General features: G+C 40.1%; 1 protein-coding gene and 1 long non-coding RNA gene across 2 annotated transcripts in view; one reads left to right on the top strand and one right to left on the bottom strand.

The window, feature by feature from the left end:
- Positions 1–14,713, top strand: part of LOC106720107 (vacuolar protein sorting-associated protein 13) — a 31,595-nt gene extending 16,882 nt beyond the window's left edge. Inside the window, exons 28-61 of the mRNA XM_045678864.1 lie at positions 67–210; positions 440–656; positions 957–1,103; positions 1,409–1,602; positions 1,805–1,942; positions 2,394–2,546; positions 2,644–2,730; positions 2,847–2,980; positions 3,097–3,205; positions 3,276–3,497; positions 3,793–3,949; positions 4,050–4,168; positions 4,338–4,562; positions 4,794–5,009; positions 5,480–5,521; positions 5,964–6,014; positions 6,744–6,947; positions 7,076–7,213; positions 7,488–7,634; positions 7,888–8,036; positions 8,185–8,316; positions 8,531–8,746; positions 8,973–9,138; positions 9,286–9,508; positions 9,886–10,061; positions 10,384–10,503; positions 10,715–10,824; positions 10,942–11,137; positions 11,412–11,561; positions 11,933–12,022; positions 12,310–12,479; positions 13,529–13,655; positions 13,790–13,915; positions 14,047–14,713. Of these exons, the coding sequence (XP_045534820.1) occupies positions 67–210; positions 440–656; positions 957–1,103; positions 1,409–1,602; positions 1,805–1,942; positions 2,394–2,546; positions 2,644–2,730; positions 2,847–2,980; positions 3,097–3,205; positions 3,276–3,497; positions 3,793–3,949; positions 4,050–4,168; positions 4,338–4,562; positions 4,794–5,009; positions 5,480–5,521; positions 5,964–6,014; positions 6,744–6,947; positions 7,076–7,213; positions 7,488–7,634; positions 7,888–8,036; positions 8,185–8,316; positions 8,531–8,746; positions 8,973–9,138; positions 9,286–9,508; positions 9,886–10,061; positions 10,384–10,503; positions 10,715–10,824; positions 10,942–11,137; positions 11,412–11,561; positions 11,933–12,022; positions 12,310–12,479; positions 13,529–13,655; positions 13,790–13,915; positions 14,047–14,247 (5,196 nt within the window). The 3' untranslated portion in view covers positions 14,248–14,713. The remainder of the gene's footprint in view (positions 1–66; positions 211–439; positions 657–956; positions 1,104–1,408; positions 1,603–1,804; positions 1,943–2,393; positions 2,547–2,643; positions 2,731–2,846; positions 2,981–3,096; positions 3,206–3,275; positions 3,498–3,792; positions 3,950–4,049; positions 4,169–4,337; positions 4,563–4,793; positions 5,010–5,479; positions 5,522–5,963; positions 6,015–6,743; positions 6,948–7,075; positions 7,214–7,487; positions 7,635–7,887; positions 8,037–8,184; positions 8,317–8,530; positions 8,747–8,972; positions 9,139–9,285; positions 9,509–9,885; positions 10,062–10,383; positions 10,504–10,714; positions 10,825–10,941; positions 11,138–11,411; positions 11,562–11,932; positions 12,023–12,309; positions 12,480–13,528; positions 13,656–13,789; positions 13,916–14,046) is intronic.
- Positions 1–14,889, bottom strand: part of LOC123721172 — an 83,185-nt gene that overhangs the window by 22,223 nt on the left and 46,073 nt on the right. The gene's annotated exons all lie outside the window — the stretch shown is intronic.

Genomic DNA, 14,889 nt, shown 5'->3' with positions numbered 1-14,889 from the left:
GACTAGATTTTTTTTACTCTTTACTTTGCATAGTTTATCTTGTGATATGATATTATGTTGTTGCAGAAACGTAAGACGATGACGAGTAGTGCGGTGGTGGAGCCCGCTCAGAAGCCGTCCATGATGACCGTCAACATAAAGATCGAGCAGCCAGACATCATACTGGTGGAGTCGCTCGAGCAGAAGCAGTGCGACGCTCTGGTGCTTAATGTAAGAACACTAATGTTTGCTGTCTCTATATTATATTCAATTAGTATTTGAAAAGCAAAGCCAAGCAACACATGTACAAAATTATATTGCAACTCTATTTCCTTTTAATTGTTTTGGAACATGTAGTATTATGGAAATATTACGCTTTTAATTCATTTTTCCCAGTCAAAAATTCTGTAGGTAAAGGTTAAAAATGGAAATTGATTTATCTTGTTTATTGATGTGTTAGATGGAGGGTCGCTTCAAGTTGCGGCGCACAGAGGAGCGCATGGTGGCGGAGGGCGGGGTGACAGGGCTGCAGCTGGTGCTGCGCCAGCTGGGCAGGTCGGGCGCTTCCCGCACCTTGCTCGCGCCCGCCCACGTCTCGCTCGCGCTCTCGCAGCCACCTGGCAGTGGACCACACGTCGATCTCGCCGTCTCAGATATAAAGCTTACAGTGTCGCCCGGTCAGTACTCCACAGTGAACATTGATTCATACTATCGCAGAATCAAAACGCATCAAACACAAATTTGAATGAAATTCAAAGTAAACGTAGCAGATTGACCTTTATGTTTGTAATAAGGTACATCTTTCTATGGAGCTGAAAAGGTTAGCACGAATCGACTCTCCTTGACGGTTAGAGGTTTAATATTTACAAAAGAAACAAGTAAAATGACTAATAGCTAATCATTTTCAAATAATAGTATTTTTATCGTTTTCGGGTACATATAAAATTAGTCAATAAAGTTTTTTTTTTTGTTTACAGATATAATTGGTCTATTGAACCGAGTGCTGGCCACGATGACGAGCAGTGAGGAAGACAACGTTGAGGAGGACGACAAGGCCATCATCTACGATAACCTGTGGGCCATACAACCATTCCGACCTAACTCCTACTGGTTCTTGAAAGCTGGTAATGTACATAGGTTTTTTTTCTCGTATAAAATACAATTTATTCAAACCTATTTGAGAGTTTGCTAAATTGTCACTACCAAGACTGTTTATTTATATATTTTTTTCTTGATGACATTATTGATTAAAAAGGATTGTCGATTTTCGGTGACTGAAATTCATAAGCGTGAAATTTTTTCGCTGAAACACCTGCACAAAAACATCTATATTCTCTTTTAATAACACAGACAATAATATCTTTTAGCACGGGTATTTTGATAGTAAGAGAGAGTTACTATATCAGATATTTACTTTTTTGAATTCCAGAAGAGGCAGAGGAAGCGATAAACTTGGAGTCGCCCTCGGGTCTGGAGCAAGAGCGGCCGCCGGCGGGAGAGATCTGCCTGCTGTCCAGCCCTTCCATAGTCGTCTCATTGGAGATGGACATCGGCAACGAGACCATACCAGTCCTCGTCATGCAGGCCTCGCTCACCGCGCAGCTCAGAGATTGGAGCTCCGATGTGAGTCACATTTACTGTCGTACTCAGAATCGTTAAAGAGTCGCCAAGGATAATTAAAATATTGTCAACCCTCTAATTAATTAACTTTGAAAAAACAAAGATAACAATATGTTTCATACAAGGATTTTGGACTCAGAAACCAACGATTAGTTGAGTTATGTTAACTAAATAATTTAATTTAATTTGTGTTTGTATTCGTTAGCTCTACATGGAGTCGACGTGGGCCATGCAGGTGTCGTACTACAACATTGGGCGCGCCGTGTGGGAGCCGCTCATTGAGCCTGTAGAGGTACTCAAGGACTCGCAGTACAAACATGTGCCCTGGGAACTCAAGATGGAGGTACATCTAGAACTACAAATAAATGTTTACATTGTCCATTAATATTACGTTGGAATACGTCTTTTCAAGTATTTTAGCAGCTCAAGATTATGCAGTGCCCTCCCACACATCTTTTTATACCCTGCTACACGTAAATTTGTGTTCTGCGCAGCGATTCGTGCGATATTCCGAGCTGCCACTATAAATGATAACCTCAATATTAATAGTATTTTTTTGGTAGTGGGTTCGAATCTTCTTCGACTATTGTAGTGTACCATATCCTAGCACAAGCTTCGAGATTATTTGGATTGGTTACTAAAAACATTTGAAATATAAACGGAGACGTTAAGTGACCCCTAAGAGGCTTAGTAACCAAGTAAGGACTCAAGTGACAGATAAGTGTTGATACAAAGTTTGAAAAAAAAAAGAAATATGTATATATGAAATTGTGTTTTATTTTATTCGCCTGTAGGTTGTAATGAAGCCACAAGAAGCGCACACAGTAATCGACACTACGGACGAGGCGGCCAACCTGCAGGTGGTGGCGCAGCGGCAGGCCAACAAGACAATCACCATCTCCAGCAGCGAGCCCCTCGAGATCACCATCACCAGGACCGGCATGGAAGTATGTCAGCTGTTCATCACAAACCCAGTGGATATGGCGATTGGAGAGTCATTTTACATATCATCGAATATATAAAATTTAAATGGTTTTTTGTTAGGTGCTGACACAACTAGGAAACTCTTTCGCCGCTGCGGTGGCCACAGAAGCTGACACTACCATTGTGACTAAGGCTAAGGTTGATGATGTATGTATATTATATCTAATAGTCTTATTAATCATAAATCCATACATTCTCAAATCTTGTTTGTGTTGTTTTTTGTGTTTCTATTACTGTTGAGATTTATGTAATTTTTTTTTTAGATCACTAAAAAGGAATATTTGGGCGCTCCGTATGTTCTGCACAACTGTATTGGCCTGACAGCGAAGCTTTTACTACAGAATAACAAAGATTTCTCAGTTTTCCTCATAGATGAACACAAGTCTAGTGATTACAGGTAAGGACTATTCCTTTACTTTGTTCCTTTTTTTGTCAGAGACTTACGTAATTTAGTAATGGATTTTTTTTTGGAAAGAGATTATAATATTGTTTAATGAAACCTTACTATTTCAGGGAAGTTGTCCTAGAGCCGGGCGCATGCGTTCCTTTGCAATTGAAACATGGCGGTCTCAATTTGATGAAACTTAATGAACCACCTCCACCTCTTAAATTAAACGTTAAGGTAATTTCGCACGCTATTTAAATAAAAGATACACTGTTGAAAAGCAACTACTTTTTTATTTTTATTTTAGATAGTCGAGCTAGACGAAGAAATAATAATCCCGGTGGAGCGCGCTGACAAACGGTACTTTACTTTGGGGCGACGACATTCAGGGTCAAAAGGAGGGACGGGAACTACAGGCACGCTGGAGAAACATGTCCCTCATGCAGCCGCCGTGGAGCCGCGCGGCCTCATCTCAGATATCGTGATGCAGGACGCCGCTCTGCATATATACCTGCGTAGCATCGTGCAGGTAAATTGCTACGTCTTTACCAGAGTCTTCATGACGATTGATGATGATTTTGGATCTCCCCCACATAATATTGATATAAAACTAGCTGTCGCCCGCGACTCCGTCCGCGCGCATTTATAAAAAAATGAAAAATAGATGTTGGCCGATTCTCAGACCTACTCAATATGCTTACAAAATTTCATGAGAATCGGTCAAGCCGTTTCGGAGGAGTTCAAGTTCGAACCCCGTGACATGAGAATTTTATATATTAGATTAGAATGTACTTATTTAAACGTATTTACATTGGATGTTGTAGGTAATAAATAGTTTGTCGGTGAATGTGTCGGTGTACTACATGACACTGAGCGGTAACGAGGTGCGGCTGCTGGGCGAGGTGAAGCCGGCCGGTGTACTGAGGTTGCCGCTGCAAGCTGTGCACACGCCCACTGCTGAACTATTCTTCTCCGTTGAAGGTATTAACTGTTATTGGCACTATCAGCTCAATTATAGAAGTAAATGTGACTAGAATCGGGACATCTATATTTAAATTAATTGTAATTTCGGAACTTTCAGGTTTCACAGTGTCGGTATCGCCATTCATTTGGCGCGAATTGCAGAATGAAGTGACGATAACGAAGCTGTTGCAGTGTGACTCGAAGGATAAGACTAGTGGTGAAAAGTTCTATCTTAAAGTAAGTCATACAAGCTTTCTTCAAACATAAAAATTATTGAAACCCTAAACTTGATGGTATTTGTTATTACAAACAATGTAAGAGGAAAGCCACATGGGCGATCAAAGTTTTTAGCGACGCCTATTTGGCATCTATATTCTGCTGTCAATATTCACCTTTTTTATACCAGGCGGTGGGCAGTATGGAGCAAGTATTCTTCGAGCACTCAAACAGGCATACGTTCGCGTCCTCGTGCTACGAGGTGGTGCTGAAGCCGGCGGTCAAGCTGCAGAACTGCCTGCCCGTCGACATCATAGTCTCACAGCTCGGCCTCAAGCGAACGCAAGTCTTCAAGCCCGGAGAGATGTTCCATCTGTCGCATCTGGCACCAAATAGAGCCTCCATTGTTGTTATGGTGAGATATTGCACCAATTTAAAGTACTTTTTTTGCTTTTAAAATAATTTATTAGAAGTTATTTTCAAATATATTGTTAAACATTAAAATGAGAAAATGAACGAAACATGTATAAAAGCTATCTTGATACATTTACGATTTAGGCAAATTACCTTCCAAACTCAATTTACGATAAAAAAATCTAACTCTACAAAAGTTCGTAAGTAATAAATCTTGTATTAAAATTTTCAGATACAAAGCTACCTAGATAAATGCTGGGTGTGCACCAAGAATTTGCCTGATGAGGAGACGGAACTGTCCGTCTGGTCGTTCGAGTCTCACGACAGCCCTACTGTGATGACTCTGGACCTGGGAGTCCACAGCAGCGACACTGAGGGCACTCAGGTCCTCTCCCTCTACTGCCCCTTCTGGATGCTCAACAAGACCGGCTTCACGCTCTGCTACAGGGTCAGTACACATCTAATATACAGTACACATTACACAATTAGTACACAATACACTATTACAATAAAAAATACAACTACAGCAAATATACAATGGTATTTAGTAAAAATTGATTTTAATAATGATTTAAGACCGTCTCCATGGTATTGAAAAGCGTAAACTCGTATGTGTTGGATTTTTTGTGTTGGCTTTAGAAGACAGGTTATGAAATCTCTATTATATGGTTAAATAAAAATTGCAAAAGAAAAATTACAGGTTCTATTTATATTGCTTTTATTTGTCTCGTTAAAGTTTGTTTTGTATTTTGTATCCTTAATTTTTATAAACTTAACCTATTCACTTGATAGTATTAAAATTGTACTAATTCTATCATTAGACCAGTTGTGTATGTCCATGTAAAAGGTAGTGTGATGACGTAACTCTAACAAGTAGTTTGACCCTTCAATTGGCTATAAAAGATTAAATGGTTACAGAAATCAAAGAAACCAGAAAAAGACTCCAGCTCACCCAACAAGGTATCTTTAAGATGCTTGTAGAATTCCGAATGTATTTTCTTTTACTTTGCCGGTTCATTTTATTTCGATTAATGCTATTTATTAACAATTATTAATTTTAATTTAATGCTGTTCTTAAGTTTTTTTTGGTTTCGATAATAGTATCATGAATACACCTTATATTTTGCTTTGCATTAACAATAGGCCATATCTCAAAGTATAATTGTATACTAAGGAGTTGCTTTTAAATGGAAAAATCATTTAACGAAAAACACAAAAACATAGAAATTAAATTATCTTTACATTTTTTTACCTTGAGACAGGGCCTTGTATTTGAAGTACATACTTCGCATGTATTCATAAGTCATACCATTTAATATATTTGACTAGTACAGATCTAGGAATCATTTAGGTGGTTGATTGCACTCATTAGTCAGCGCTGTAATGTTTAGTTTTTCGACAGATTGCAAATTCACGTTGCTGTGATTTAGTTAGACGTCATACGTCGTGCTCGGTGAGTGCAGGCTCCATTATAGATTACCTAGCACTAGTGTAAACACCACTTTATATCACAAATGTTACCTAACAACAGTTTTGTTTGTGGTGTATTTTTAGTATAAGTAGCTAAAAACTAGCTAGACGAGTCCATTAGTTAATGGTCAAAGATCTTTAATTCAGAGGGGAGTAAAACTTAGTGCTAAATTCTTCTTTATATGTTAAGCTAAATGAATTTGAAACTAGATACTATTACCTAATAAAACATACAGTTTACTTTTTGCATTAAATGTTTCGGTTATGGGAACGAGAGGAAATTAGAAAAGAGCGATAACACGATGTGTATTGAACACAACTTGACACACCCATATACCATCTTTGATATATTGATCCTAGAAAGGCGGGATGCCTTTTTATCCACTGAAATTCTTAACATATTCCTATGTATAATACCAACCTGTACTCTAGGCTAGGCTCAATAACATCTTTGTCTATAAATTGGTCTATTTTATTTATTACCTTAAAATATTCTCTACTGCTTCTAATTTAGAAATTAGAAAAATTGTGGTAAAGTGATAGGTGTATAGATTATTTCAGACTATAGAAGCATGTTGCATGTTGCGTATAAAGCTTTATACATTGCATGAAAATCCACCACAATCTGGTATAAATTTTTAAATTATATAGGTATTGGTGATTATAAAAAAATTGTTTTGCTTATTGTGATTCTTTATCTTTACATTTTTAGAATGCTGATGAAATGGGTAATGTAATCTTCCACCCGAAAGATTACAAGGAGCCGATACTATTTTCGTTCCGTGCTAAAAACTTCTTTGGCAAGAAGAAGGCAGCCATTAGAGTGGAGTTTGGGGAGTGGTCGGACAAGTTCTCCTTGGATGTGCCCGGCAGCTCTGGTGTTGTTATCTGCCGGAATGAGGGAAGAACTTACCAGGTTAGTTACATTTTATTTTACTAAACTACTTGAAACAAATCTAGCTAGATTCTCATAAGTCACTTAAGGACTAAAATATAATATCTTTGATAATAAATGTGATTTTGATGCATTTTTTTTGTACACAGGTGGCAGTTACGAATCAGTTGACGTTCAACAGTTTAACGAAAATGGTGATATTCACGCCTTTCTTCCTGATCATAAACGAGGCGCCATTCGCTATTCAATATCAGGAGCTGCATCGTTCTGGTGATCCCTGGAGAGAGGTAAATGTGCACTTATTGATGTTACAAAAAATCTGTAAATGTAAATATGTAATGCCTAATTTAAAAAAAAAAAACAAATAGGAATAGGACTATCTTCATTGTCAATGCTTGTCAAAACAGATGTACCTTTTATTTGTACTCTTCGACATAATTAGCTATTATTTGTCTTATGTTCCCAGTGCTCAGATATTTCAGGATAACAAAGATAACAAATTTGTCACTAAATAAATGTATATTGTGTTAATTGTGGTAGTTATAACAATGATATTGTTAGGTGGAACAAAAGTCAAGTTCAGCGCTGTGGCCGGTGGTGGAGCGCGAGGACAAGCTGCTGTTGTTGCGTGTAGCGGGCTCCGTCGAGCACGCAGCGCCCTTCCTCTACACAGAGCAGCACACTGTCTGCCTCAAGCTTAACAATGAGGTCAGTAAAGCCACAATCATTGCCTCAACTACTCTGAAAATCGTTTTGTATAGATTTTTGATACCAACCGTTCTTAGTGGTCAATTCACATCTCTAATGTAGCAGTTAGAAGCCAAGTAATATCGAAGACCTGTTCAGCCTTCCGAATATAGAAGACATAGTTCTCGTTCAATCCTCTGTAGTCATAGTATTTTGCTGGATATCGTAATATATTTTGTCACGCGGTGAAGTATATGTACAGTATTGTGTGCAGTATGGCGGACTGCACGTGGAGGTGCAGCTGAGCGAGGGCGGTACGTACATAACGGTACGTCAGTACCGCGACGGCCACGCCCCAGCACTCCTCGTCAACTTCTCCTCCCACCCCATCGTTGTCTACGAGCGCGAGAACGTCAACGTCAAGTAAGTGCACCACTAAACGACGTCATGATGTCCCAACTCTTAACATTTAAATTTTTATGTCCTAAAGTGCATTTGAGGTCAAGTTGGCGGCACTCAACGTGTTAGAATAGGTATTTTTTTGGTAATTTTTAATTTATTGAAATTTCAGAAAAATACCACCGATGCATCGTATGCTGTTCACGTGGGATAATCCAGCCGGGCCACGCATGCTGATATTTGAAGGCCACAAGAAGACTGAAATATTCAACGATCTCAGAAAGGACGGTATTGGAGAATTTATGTGAGTGTATATTTTTCCTGTATAACTGTATTAATACATATTTTCTTTCATTCTCATTGTCCGTGATAAAACAATGACTATAATATGTATTTCATACTAGTATCACTGAGGTCGAAACCTGTTAGATGTGTTCTACGCACACATAAGTCATTGTTAACCTTCTCAACACCGTAGCGTACAAAATTGATGTTTGAATGTAATATGTTGTACGCAGGATAAGTGAGACGGAGCGGATGTCATGGGTGTCGTTCCTGGACGGGTTGCAGCGCGTGGTGCTGTTGACGGGAGATGCACTGCTGGCTGCGGGCGCGCACACGCTGGGGGAGGCGGAGCCGCTGCACACCGAGGTCGTGCTCGCCATGCACGGCCTCGGACTGTCTCTCGTCAACGACACAGAGGCACTAGAGATCGTATACGTCAGCATATCCAAGTCAGTACAACACATACTGTTGCACTCGCAGTCTTTAAGTGACTCGTAGCGCCCGTAGGTCACTTTTTGCGACCAATTAACGACCCTTTTTGCCACTTAATTGTGTAAGAGTAAAAAATCTGACATGAAATTAACGTGAAGGAGACCATGTCCCAGTCATTTACTTAATTCAAATAGTGCCGTCACTATTAAAAATTCTTTGAAAGTTCTCTTATTTGCTTGTCAGTTCTGGAATAATATGGGAGCAGTGCAAGTTGGGAGCTCGTCGCTACAAGAAGATCGAAGGTCCAAAACTGCTCCAACTGGAAGAAGCCTACCAACGTTACATCACTGAGAAGATGGTCAGCGACGAACCGGTGCCATGTAGAATATTAATCGATGAAAAAATGGAGGTATGAGGCACTTGTACACTAGTCATATTGATGAAAACTGACACAAATTTCATGTATTTTCCGCGCAAAACTTTATCCTACTTTTTAACTGTCGCGTGGTTATAGTCTTTTTTTTCTCAGTTTAAATCACAAACTTGTACTCGTCAGGTGGATTTCGAAGAGATGCGTATACTGAAGCCGTCTCAGCGGCTGGTGCGACGCACGCAGGAGCCCGGGCTGTGGGCGAGTTTGGGTGTGACGGCGCACTCGCGGCGGCTGCACGCGCGCCTCTACCGCCTGCAAGTGGACCAGCAACTGCCGCTGCCCACCTTCCCTGTGCTGCTCGCGCCTGTGCCTCCGCCTAAGTCCGTCGTCAACGACGACCCCAACGGTACTTACTTGTATTGTAGTCTTTGTAGCTCTCAGCAAGGGAGAAGGTTATGATAATAGTCACAAAGTGTGAAAAAACATTTGCTAAACAATAGAGGAAAAAGAAGAACCATTAGCATTAGGTTCAATTAGACTACGACGTTAATTGCGACAGAAATTTATATTTAAAACTGTACGAATGAATCAAAAGATTCATACTGAGACACTTCAATGATACACTGAATGTATGGTGTATAATGTCCTAGTTGAGATATACCATTATGACTGAACTATGGTACATGTAATGAATTTTCATAAAATATTTCCATTACAAATGAAATATTAAAGTTAGAAAGAGCATTTCTACAATTTTTTTAATGTTATATGTTTCTAATGAAGGTATGAAGCCGTTTATTGAGGTGTCGATCGTGGAGCGCATAATGGAGCACAGCAATGTGCGCCAGTACAAGTACTACAAGGTGCTCATCCAGGAGTTCCACGTGAAGGTCGACATGGGTCTCATCAACGCCCTCATGGGCATGTTCCCGCAGCGCCTGCTCACAGAACAAGAGGCGGTAAGATCTACTACTACATAACAAAAACGATAACTTGGAACCCCCCTTTTAAGGAAATTACACGAACAATTTAATCATAAAAATATTTATAAATGTTTAATCATAAAGTTAAATTTCGACCAATGGGTGATCACGAGTCGAATGTTTATGTAAGGTGTCCCTCGCAGTACTACTTTATTACTCTCTAGAAGGAAGATTAACATTCTATGTATAGTTACTTATTTGGTAGTAAAACAAAAATAAATTGTGGATTTGATTGTTTGAGTGTTATAAAGAATTATAGTTTTGTAAGATTATAAGTATGACCTTGTCCGTGTTGCAGCTGGACGCGTTCCAGTTGGACATGGAGCGCGCGGGGCAGCCGCTGGAGGCCCTGGCCGCGCTCAGCGCTGCTTCAGACCTCAAGAACTTCTACGACAATCTGCACTTGTCACCGCTTAAGGTATCGCCTTCGTTAGATATAACGCATTTTGTGCAATAATTGTAAACTAAAAAGTCCCATTTTTCGTGAAAATGCAGCATAGTTAAATAAGCGAGTAACATATGTTACTTCAATTTTAGAGACAACATTTGTCAATCATACTAAAAAGGCACCTTTAAGGTAAACATTAATATAGATAGCATTCTAGGAACTACAAAAATATATATTTCAGGTCCACGTATCATTTTCCTTGGGTGGTGCAACACAACTTCCCACCTTTGTAGGAACGTTGCTACAAAGTATAGGCGTTACCTTGACTGATATGAACGACGTCGTCTTCAAGTTAGTACACATTTTAATTCATCATTCATTAAAAACCCTCTTCTTTATCTTACTGATATCAAGTTAACAAAAATAAGTTTCTCAATTCACTTTTAACAATATCTTATGTCTTTCTAGGTTATCATACTACGAGAGGAACTACGAGTTCCTGTCGCAGAAGGAACTGATCAGTCAAGTGCAGAGTCACTACACGGGTCAGGCCCTGAAGCAGCTGTACGTCCTAGTACTAGGTCTAGACGTCATTGGCAATCCCTACGGTCTCGTTATTGGACTCAAGAAAGGTGTCGAAGATCTCTTCTATGAACCGTTCCAAGTATGTTTTAACTCACTTCATTCTTTGAATTGTAAATTAAATCCAAATATGATATTATGCAATTCGTTTGAGCCCCAAACTAAGACCTACATATATCGCTATCGATTACTTATCACTATATGCTTAATTAATAAGCGATAGTCCTATTCTTTAAATATATTTTTTTACATTGTTTTAATAATTATAAGTGTGGATCTAACGACATAAAGTATTTTATCATAAAATAGTGTAGTTTAGTTTTGTGTATTAATGCTAAAAATGTTGGTATTTGCAGGGTGCTATCCAAGGTCCGGGTGAGTTCGCGGAGGGTCTGATGCTGGGCGTGAGGTCGCTGGTGGGGCACACTGTGGGCGGTGCGGCGGGCGCTGTGTCTCGTATCACCGGCGCTATGGGACACGGCCTGGCCGCACTCTCGCTGGATAAGGTCGTCTATCTCATGCATTGTATACTACACTTGCTTAAATACTTTATAGCCAAATAAGGATATCTGAGAGGCGCTGCTATCGGGGTTGGTTCTTATTAGTTGTAAAAATGACATGATAACTACAGTATAAAGGGGATCTTGGGACATTTTTTGATATTAACAGCGGGGCGCTAGTGGGCTGTCATAATTTAGTTTGACTTATGCCCACCGGTTTAGATAGCCTTGGCGGACTGTACAAAGAGGCATGGTTGTGACGTGTACATAGAAGGTCACCTACACATAGGGTACCACCCTTGAACTATACAACTCATGTAATGTGATTTTTTTTGTAAGATGTAACAATATAATAAAGATTTTGATTACATTTGTAGGATTACCAACGTCGCCGGCGTGATAATATCAACAAACCTCCAGCTAACTTGCAGGAGGGTTTGGCGAGGAGCGGAAAAGGACTTGTTATGGTATGATTTCTGTTTACTCAACATTTACTTACTAAATGTATATATTGATGAAAAGTAATCATGATAGAATGTGTCATTGGTGTCGCCGAGGGGAGGAGGTAACTGCCCCTTCTACCTCCCCCTCGTAGAGAAAATATAAAATTAGTAAGAAAATACTTCGAAGAATACCTCATCAATGATAGCTGACCCCCACTCCCTAGACCTAGTCTAGATCATCAATTAACGACGTCCATCTGCTGTGTGTATGATACTGTATGATATAGAGGTGTATTGGTGTTATAAACTAGGGCGTAGTGGACGGTGTGACGGGTGTGTTCACGAAGCCGTTCGAAGGTGCTCGTGACCACGGCGTGGAGGGCTTCTTCAGGGGTCTGGGTGTGGGCGCCGTGGGCCTGGTGGCGCGACCCACCGCTGGGGTCGTGGACTTCGCGTCCGGTTCATTGGACGCCGTCAAGAGGTGAGCGAGTACCGCTCGCTTGCTTGCATGCCCACTGCTTATCGTTTCACTTTGCATGTGCTTTTGCATGTTCCTTTATTTAATGTATATATTTGTATTATTTATTGTGTTTAAAATGTGTAACGTATAGAAGTCTCGTCTTTAAGGTTTCATTGCATCCGGGGAGTTTGTTGGAGTTGATTTTCATTGTTGTGATAAAATTAAGTTGTCTTTTTTGGAAAACTTTACAACTTGTCTTTTACGTGATATTTCATTGGTTAGATAAAACAGTCGCTTAGGGAAGTTAAGGTAAATAGTGGACTTTGGTGTCGCAAATTTACATAACCGTAATTTTGAAGAAAGCCAGTCATAAAGACCGCAAATTGCGGTCGATGTAAGGGTCAAAGTGGTGAGTGGTAGCGTGGTCAGGGTGTGGTGGACGGTGTGCGCGGTGTGGTGACGCGGCCGCTGCAGGGCGCGCAGGAGGGCGGGGCGGGCGGCTTCGTGCGCGGCCTCGGACACGGCGCCGTCGGCCTCGTCGTGCGCCCCGTCAGCGGCGTCGTCGACTTCACCTCGGGACTGCTCACCTCAGTTAAAAGGTCCCACGACACAACGATATTGAAAATCGGTGTAGTAATAGTGTATCGCAAAATCGTAATAGGTCCTATTTAGTGTCGTTATTTTGAAGGTAATTAAGGAATTGAATATTTAGTGAATGTTTGTTGTTCATATAAATAAGTTTCGATGTTGTTACTGAATTGTGTCGTTATTGTAGTAGGTTTTAAACGTATCTGTTTTTTGTTAGTATATGATATTTTTAACAGTCATGACATTTATAGTAGTGCGCTAAAAAGTATCGTTGCCATTTTGTTTTTAGTGTTATTTATTTTTATTTTATTTTTTGTATTTCCAATTTTTTTGTATCATATAATACTTTGCTTGTCACTGCAATGCTTTTCTAAACCCATACATTTAATTTAGTCCGTAACTAGAATGCATGAAATATAATTGTCTAACACACGCAATGTTAGTAGTATGCATAGTGTAAAGTATTGCAATGTGTACTTCAGGGCGGCGGATCTATCGGAGGAGGTGACGAAGCGGCGCGCGGCGCGCTACTTGCCGCCCGACGCCGGAGTGCGACCCTACTCCCGTCTGCAGGCTGAGGGTTACAAGATGCTCTCAGAACTGGAGAAGGTAACTCATTTGATATCTAACAACTCCTTAATTTAGTTAGTAATAAGAAATTGCGTTCTAGTTCGAACGAAAATAAAATAACTTTCATAATTTCTATTTTTTATGCAACTTACCCTTAATATGTTTTTTATCAGGGCAAATTCGTAAGCACGGACACTTACGAGGCGCACGTGTGGGTGATCGCGGGCAAGGAGGCGGTCATGTGCACAGACAAGCGCCTGCTCTACCTCGAGCGTAATAACGTCTTCGGCGGCTGGCAGGTAATTAATACCGCCACGATTGATCTCGGATAAAACGATTTATCCAGCAATTAATCCACAGACTTTTACGAGTATTTTAAATTTTAAAGCTAGTTTCTTAACAACTAACGCTAATATAAAATTGTCAACAGATCGTATGGACTTACCTGTGGACGGAGATCCCTGAAGTCCCCACAGCGGTCAGCAAAGGAGTCTACATACCGACTGCTAAGAAGAAAGTATTGGGAATGTTCTCAAGCTCGGGTTCAGGCAAAGTGATATTCCTGTACGACGAGCAACAGAAGCGCTACCTGCTGGCGCAGTGCGAGCGGTTGATGCGCGCACCACGTTGACATGAGGCTGTAGAAGGAAGGTCGCCATCCCCACCACACCCACCGCGCCCAACGCGCTCTCTGGCCGACTTCTTTCTACTGCTGGACCGCACCACGCTGATGCTGACGCTGCACGCACTCGCCTATCACTTCAACCTGCACCACCTCAACCTGACCGGCACCGGCTTCCGCTGAACTGTCAAACTTGTACAAGGTAATCAAAATTTGTTATCCCCGTCTGGTTCTGAATACATTTAAATTCGTTATTTGGTCCTAAGCAAGGTTAGACTTATTGCTACATATTTTTGTTGGTTGGTACAACTTAGTGAGAAAAAGTGACCATATTAGTTCTAGGCCCAAAATACGATGATGTTATTTTGATTACCATGTACGTGAATTCGGCTGATTGTATTTTATGTAATGGACTTATATAACCGTGTGCTATATTTTTTTATATTTTACTTCAGCAACGTACAAGCAAATGCTTTGTACTGGTACGATATATGGAACCATTATAGGATGGACCATTATAGTGTGAATGTAATTTTTTTTTGTCTCTTTGTATCAGAAAACAATTTACCTCTTAATTTAATCTTATTTTACTATATTCTATGATATTTTCTATATTTATTTTATGGTATGTGTAATAATGAACAGTAGGTA

This window comes from Papilio machaon, chromosome 8, assembly GCF_912999745.1.
Source record: "Papilio machaon chromosome 8, ilPapMach1.1, whole genome shotgun sequence".
Taxonomy (NCBI): Eukaryota; Metazoa; Arthropoda; class Insecta; order Lepidoptera; family Papilionidae; genus Papilio; species Papilio machaon.
This window is presented reverse-complemented; position numbering and strand designations above follow the sequence as displayed.